The sequence below is a fragment of the Gavialis gangeticus genome, unplaced genomic scaffold, assembly GCF_001723915.1.
Source record: "Gavialis gangeticus isolate Ggan-Ray unplaced genomic scaffold, GavGan_comp1, whole genome shotgun sequence".
Lineage (NCBI taxonomy): Eukaryota > Metazoa > Chordata > Crocodylia > Gavialidae > Gavialis > Gavialis gangeticus.
The window spans coordinates 3,702,280-3,709,842 of NW_017728996.1; the positions used below are offsets into that span (position 1 = coordinate 3,702,280).

A 7,563-nucleotide genomic window follows, 5' to 3' on the forward strand; every position below is an offset into this window, starting at 1 on the left:
AAAAAAAAAAAAAAAAAAAAAAAGGTAAAATCCCTCTCTTGACTGTAATTCAGGGCGGCCCATCTCTCCCTGGTTATTGGGAAACTTGGTTTTGAACAGCATCTCACTTCAAAGGAAAAAGGCCCTCCTCTTTCATGAAGGGGGTGCAACATTTGCAATTCAAGGGTGGCCTTTAAAACCGCCCCACCCGTGAAGTGAAAATGGTGCATGTTAAGCACTAAAAGAACAAAACACCTAAAAAGCCCTTTGAAATGTGGGGGGGGGCAGACACACATGCACAGAGAGAGACATAAATACCCTACCGGTTTACTAGGGACCCATGCATGATATTCAAAAGTGAGCAACCTGGCTATGTAAAAAGAAACCGTGATTCAGATTTGTTTGGACCCAATGTGCAAAAGTTCCTTTTTCAAAAGGTTCTTGAGATCGACTATAAAAATACAACAAGCAGAGAGCAGGATTTTGCAACTAGTACTAGATCGGCACGTTCATGGTTGAATCAAAACCTGTGTTTCCTAATAGACCATCTCACACTTCTCTAGCTGTCAGAAACTGCTGCTTTTATTTTTATTTCCACAAAAAGAATCTGATAAGTTAAAAGCATGAATGACATCTTCAGTGCTGGCTGGAAGGCAAAAAAAGATTGTGAGGTCCATGAGCCCTGTGTTGGTTTATATACGGAGACTTTACTTACCAACTACCAGATACTTTCAAATTCTTATTTTCCCCCTCCTCCCTGCAAGTTTCTACTTTTGATAAGGGTGCTGCATAGGTAATCAGGTGACATGGGCTTTAATGGAAGTGTCTTGTAAATAGCTATTTAAAGCATTCTCAGGTGTAAATCACAAACGCGCGTGTATATTTTTAACAAAATATTTTGCGCCCAGTACCTTTGTATTGTTTTCTTTTTGCATTTGAAAAAAACTAACACACACACAATAATGACAAAGCAACTTTGAAATCAAAGTTTCAGAGATCAGATTATGGTTCCATGAAAACAAAGTGGCTCTCTCTCAAGATCTGTTGGGACACAGAAGCTCAAGACTGAAAGCAAAGGAAAAGAAAGGGAAAAAAAAGGAGTTCAGAAAAACAACTGATGCATGTGTACTGTCTGCAAGTTAAGTCTGCTCTGGGTAGCACCACCTAAAAGATTTGTTGAAGCTTAATGAAACTCCACAAATTCTTCAAGAGTTCGGGGGATCTGGTTCCGGTAGCTTATGTTATACATCCGTACTGCGCGGGCCGCCAGGCACTTGAGGCTTAGCTTCATTTGAGTTTTAAGGAGTATTTCAGACACCCCCGTTGTACTTTTATCCAGAGGTGTCTTCTTCTGCTTATTTGTCATGTCTGTATGAGCGCCAGCCTCCACCAGACTAATGATGATGGAATGCAGTGTCAAAAAGTCACTGATGGGTCTGTGGTACTGGACAATTATGTGAAGGGGGCTGTTTCCTTCATTGTCCACAGCATTCACATTGGCACCACAGTCTAATAAAAGTTTGGTGACAAGCGCGTTAGGGAAACTGCAGACATCGTTCGTGTGGAAGTCGTCTACCGGCGTGCTGGAATTGACCGCGTGATGCAGCAAACTGGACCCATCCCGCGTTCGGGGGTCAAGATGAATCAGGTTATAAATCTGCTTGTTGATTCTCGACTGCTCTCCTTCGCTGCTCTGGGTCTTGGTAGAAATGCACACCAAATACAAGAAGGTAAAAATATTGCATTCATAGTTGTCCATGGCTGTGTGAATATCAGTGTCTTGGGTGTTTTTCATCCTGGACATACCTTGTTCTATTTCCAAGACGCTACACCTCAAAACACTTTCTATGTCCTTGGCTTTCACTGGCTCGTTCAAGTGTATCATCTGGGAGAAGACTTGAGCGAACCTCAAGAGATCCTTGTGTGTGTTTCTATTACCTTTCTGCCTCAAGTGTAATGCGTGAAGCCATAACTTGATACACTGCTCAAACTCCATGTTATCTGCATAAACAGCCCCCCGATAAATAATAGGGTGTGAAACATCAATGTTGTCCGAGCCCAGAATTCGTTCCCGCACTATGAGGCCCTCCATGTGCAGGGCATCTCTGTCTTGCCTAATAGACTCTAATTCCTGAGGAGTTCTGCATTCAGTCCTGTTGCCGTAAGCTTCAATTTGTGGAAGAACCTCTTTCACGATGATGTTGGCGCTGTCTCTGTACCTCTCCAGCATCGCTAAGTATAAATAGTGGTATGTCTTCATTATATCATAATTTTCTCTGTCGTTAGCAAACGAGGCCCCCAGAAGTTCCAATGCTTCGATGCGACTTCTCCTGTCACAGTCAGCGTGAGCAAGCAGTAGCTCAACCACATCTGCCTTGCAGCTCTCTGCAGCCACTTTTAATGGAGTCATCCCATGACCGTTCACCATCATGGCAGCCTTCCACTTGACCAGCTCCCTCACGATCTCTAAATGGCCGGCTTCGGCAGCAAAGTGTAATGCTGTTGCACCACAGTGGGCTTTGGCATTGGGGTCGGCATGCTGTTCTAGGAGGTACCGCACCACGTCCGTGTGTCCCTTGTAGGCAGCGATCATAAGGCAAGTGTTGTCATACTTGTTGGCTATGCTGATGTTGGCATTGTTCTCTACCAGGTATTTAACAATGTCTAGCCGGCCATCGAAGCAGGCAGCCCGCAGCGGAGTCGAGTTGGTCACCGTCGTGTGGTTCACATTGGCTCCATGACTCACAAGCAGCTTGACAACTTCGAAGTGTCCGGCTCCCGCTGCACACCAAAGCGCTGTGGCCCCATCAATGACATAACTGGAAATGCAAACATACAAAACAAGCCATTAATGAGGGGCTGCCCTCAGGGAGACCCAAAGAGCATGCAAGGAGCCCATTCCCCATTCCTGTTCAGTACAGACACTGGAGACACCCCTGGTTTCGAGCTGAAAACGTCCGTTAGGCAGAATAGGACAGAATCAGGGAAACAGCAAGTACCACCACCCCAAAAAGAAGAGGCTAAGCTGTTCAAAGCAGAGCAGGTGATTTGCCCTGCATGTGTCACTGACACAGAACCACCTGCACCACTCCACAGATTTCAACCCGGCCCACCCAGTCCCAGGAAGCTTAATAACAAAGGCAAGAGCTGCCACCCCTTTGCTCTCTGAGGAAGCACTCTACAAAATGAAGGCTTCAAGAGACAAACCCTGGTGTCTTCTCCACTCCACCTCATCTCTGGAGTGGTGCTCGACTGTGCAAACAGGAGCTGCTTCTACAAGAGCAACATGCAGTCAAACTGCCTCTCAGCCTTCGCTGGGGGGCCAGACCCCAGCGCAGAGACAAGTACCTCTCTCCCACCACGAGAGGGACTCCTCTGGGCTTTTCCAAAGTTCAAGTCAATAAAGCACCAATCCAATCTGAGTCATTACAGGCCTGAAAGTCCAAATGGGCACCAGTGACCATGAGGAATACTCCCAGGTGCATCTGCAGGAGCAGGTTGTGAGCCACCACTTTAGAGCACGGGCTGGGGACTGCTGAAATAAAGGGACTTTATGGCCAGACTCTGATAGCTGTACTCACCGTTAGCAGATCCCCATCCCACAGAGTCCTGCAGCAAACACTGGGACTTCCTTTGCATTAAAAATCAGGTAAGGATTTCAGACCCTGGCCTAAGAGCAGACAATTGCTCTTGGACAGAAGGGATTTAACTGACGCAGCGGCAAGACTGCAGGCAGCACGAGTCTGACCGTGACAAGAATGACACGCGTGCTGAGCATGCGCGCAACCTGCCTTCCCCAGCACAGCATCCTCAGTGGGTCTAGGGAGGGGTGGGCTCATCCCCGCTGATGGCACAAAGAAAGTTTATATTAAAAGGCCTGCCCTGGGCTGGAGAAGCCACAGTGACCACAGGCCACCAATGACAGGTCAAACATAGCAGTGACCGCTCTGTACCAAGGCCTGTAATAATCTTCCCCTTTCTCACCCCAGCAGCAACAGGGAAGCCAGCTTGGGAAGCCTGAAATTGCTCTTAGAACAGCCTTCACTGCCTGGCTAGGGTTAGACAGGGGATTTTGCTAAAAGCCATTCCTGAGCACTCTCCTGTCACAACAGCACTGCAGTAAGAGGCTTTTGAAACATGGGCGGTAACTCAGGGGAAGAAGAGGACTCTCAAAATAACCTGAAGAGCCAGGTAGGAGTCACTTGGCAACCGGGTACCATTTCCAGATACCACTTCCACGCGCTGCTAAACCTAGGCATGACATAACCCGTGGGGGGACTCGACGGCCACAGAATTAAGGCCATGTTGACCAGCTAAGGTCACCGTGCTCCAGGCCGGCAGCCTCCCAAACTTGCAGCAATGCAACTTTCGAAGCAACACTTCACATGGGCAACAAGACAGTGCTAATTAGCCTGCCCCAAGCACCACACAGCCCTGGCCACAACGGTTCCTGGTAAGGAGGTGGCTGGCCTGGAGCACTGCCATCTGCCTGACAGCTCTGGAGCATGGCACATTTACTATGTAGACACAGCTCCAGGTTCATCTAGGAAAACACTTCACATAGCAATGATCCCACCCACTCCCATGCCCTTTAAACCAACTCCGTCTGCAGCCGGAGGTGCATGCATGGGAACACAGAATAGGGAGGGAGCCCCCCAGCACTGGGTCCTGCCATCCTAGGAGCCTCATCACAGAGGGCAAATCCAAAAGGCTCCTCAGAAACATCTGTTCCAGCTGCTCCCGCACACTCACAGACATCCACTCACAACAAACCAGCCTCTTCCATACAAACGACCCAACCTGCCACGTGCCACAGGACAGCCAGAGAGGCGACTAGCACCTTGCACTGGGGCAGGTGTGCATTAAAACAATCCAGTTTCAACAGCTGTGATGTCAACTCTCAAACGCACACACTCCAGGGTCAGGGATGAGAGTAGCCCACAAATAAGGATGCTGAACCCAACTATTTTCATTCGCTTTGGAGGAAAGTTTCTTCTCCAGCCCTCAGTCCTGCCTTACACACCACGCAGCATCTGGCACTGGCCAGACTGCATGTACTCAGTCTGTCTGCGTACAGGAATGCTCTGTGAGCCCACGTATAGTAAGACCACTCTACCCTCCTGCTGTGCCCATCTTGGTCATAAGGGCATTGCAAATCCTCAACTACAGAGACAAGGAAATGAGAATAGAGCTGACAAAACAAGAGAACCAAGGAGCTGTGCACCTTGCCCAGAACATGCACCAGCTCAGGGCCAAGCAACCCAGGCAAAACGTATTGAGGTGTCTTTATACAAAAGGTTTATAAAACCCACTTCCCGCACATCGCAAACAGGCAGAGCAGGTATGGTGACTGAAGGCTCCTAAACCACTATTAACACATTTAAGCCTGTGTGGCAAGTGCTCAGTCAAAGCATCCTTTTTAAGACAGCACATCCCGTCTGGGCCGAGCAGGGAATACAACATGCTACAAACAGCCACACAACCTCAGCATGGGAGTCTCTCATGTCTCAAGCTAAGCCAGGCCTATCACTAGCTGACGACACCATCTACCTGCTGTGAAGGCAATTTGGTAGACAGCACTCTTTTCTCTCCGTGATGAACCACAACTGTTATAGTCAAGAAGCACCAAAACTGTTCACAGATTCAGAGATGTTTGGGATGGAAGGGACCTTGGAAGATCATCAAGACCGACCCCCTGCCCTGGGCAGGAAAGAGCACTGGGGTCAGACGACCCAGTCAGGTGCATGTCCAGCCTCCTCTTAAAGACCCGCAGGTAGAGGAGAGCACCAGCTCCCTTGGGAGCCCATTCCAGATTCTGGCAACCCTTACCGTAAAAACGTTCTTCCTGATGTCTAACCTGAATGTGCTCTCCGTCAGTTTGCGGCTGTTGTGCCTAGTTACTCCAAGAGGTACCCTGGTAAACAGAGCATCTCCTATTCCCTGCTGCCCCCCGCCGCCAATAAATTGGTGGGTGGCCACAAGATCACCTTTCAGCCTTCTCTTGCCGAGGCTGAAGAGATCCAGGGCCCTCAATCTCTCCTGGTAGGGCTTTGCCTGCAGGTCCCCACCTAACCATACAAGTGGCCTCCTCTGAACCCTCTCGAGGTTGTCCAAATCCCTCTTGAAGTGCGGTGCCCAAACCTAGACACAGTACTCCAGCTGTGGCCTGACCAGTGCCGCATAAAGGAAAAGGATCACCTCCCTGGACCTGTTTGTCAAGCACCTGCTAATGCATGATAAAGTGCAGTTAGCTTTACTGTTCACTTCATCAAATTGATGACTCGTGTTCATCTTGGAGTCAACTATGACTCCAAGATCCCTTTCCATTGCTGTGCTACTGAAAAGGTCCTCCCCCAGCCTCTAAGTGTGCTGGTGATTCCTTCTCCCCAGATGCAGCACCTTGCACTTGTCCTTGTTGAACTGCATCCTACTCTGTTCTGCCCTTTCCAACCTATCCAGATCTGCCTGGATCCATTCCCTACCTTCTGGTGTGTTAACTTTAGCCCATAATTTGGTATCATCAGCAAATTTGGACAGGTTGGAGGACCTTACCCAGAGGTGGGAAATCAAACCTTTGTGAATAAAAATGATGCCCAGATGTTATTTCTCCAGAAAGAGACACAACAGCTCCAGTGCCCTGGCTAAAAGTAGGCAGAGCCTCTCTCCCCTTAAATTCATCCTGCAGTTTCAACTGGGTAGTGTCAGTTCCTCTAGTTCTTGTCCTGAACTGCTGTGTAACACTGTTGTGAACAGAAATTCATTAATCTACTGAACACTAAGTACCAGGGACTTAGCAGAGACACTGACTTCATGGTCCATCACAATCTACTTGACACTTGCTAATCTCTGCACTTCGCAGGTGATAACGACCCTCCTGAACACGTTCTTCCACGATCAGGTTTTCTCTGCCTCCCTCAAGATCATTTTTCTTAGCATCTGGTTTTATTTACACATGGAGTTTTACATAGCTCTGCTGTGCCCGCTTCTTTCCCAAAAGCCTCAAGAAGGGCCCTGTGACACCCGAAAGCTTGTCTTGCATGCAGTTGGACCAATACAAGACATCACCCATGCGAATTCTCGCCTCTCTGCGCGTTGCATTTCAGGGACGGAGAACGCGCAGTTCCCTGCAGAGCTCTATGAGCTGAAACGTGGCGCTAGGAGAGCTGTTCACTGCTGTAACTTGACCTGGCACCGCTTAGTCCAAAGCAGCGGGGGAACGAATAGCCCCTCGGGCATCAGAAAAGGAAGAGAGTTTGATACGAATACAGATGATATGTGGTCGGCGAATGCCCCAAAGCCTTGCGTGACCCACAGTAGCAGTGATGTCACAGAATGAGACACATTCTGCTAAAGACTAGAGCAAGCTGGTCTGCGTCTCACCTGGGGACCGAGGTAAATTATTAGTTTATCCGACACCCTTGCTACATATACAAATTAAACTGGACAAAACCAGCTATCGAGCTCTTACATGTTTTCAAGCACTCGCTTTATAGCCGGTCGGCTCTTTTTATAGCTGAGCAGCTATTTTTAGGGTGTGATAATTACTTTGCGCATGCAACCAGTCTAAATGTATTGCGTGTTTCA

General features: G+C 48.4%; 1 protein-coding gene across 1 annotated transcript in view; it reads right to left on the reverse strand.

The window, feature by feature from the left end:
* Positions 1 to 94: 94 nt before the first annotated feature.
* The window catches only part of FEM1B (fem-1 homolog B), a 13,599-nt gene continuing 6,130 nt past the window's right edge, over positions 95 to 7,563 (reverse strand). The window contains exon 2 of the mRNA XM_019503938.1: positions 95 to 2,798. Coding sequence (XP_019359483.1) covers positions 1,163 to 2,798 — 1,636 coding nt within the window. The 3' untranslated portion in view covers positions 95 to 1,162. The remainder of the gene's footprint in view (positions 2,799 to 7,563) is intronic.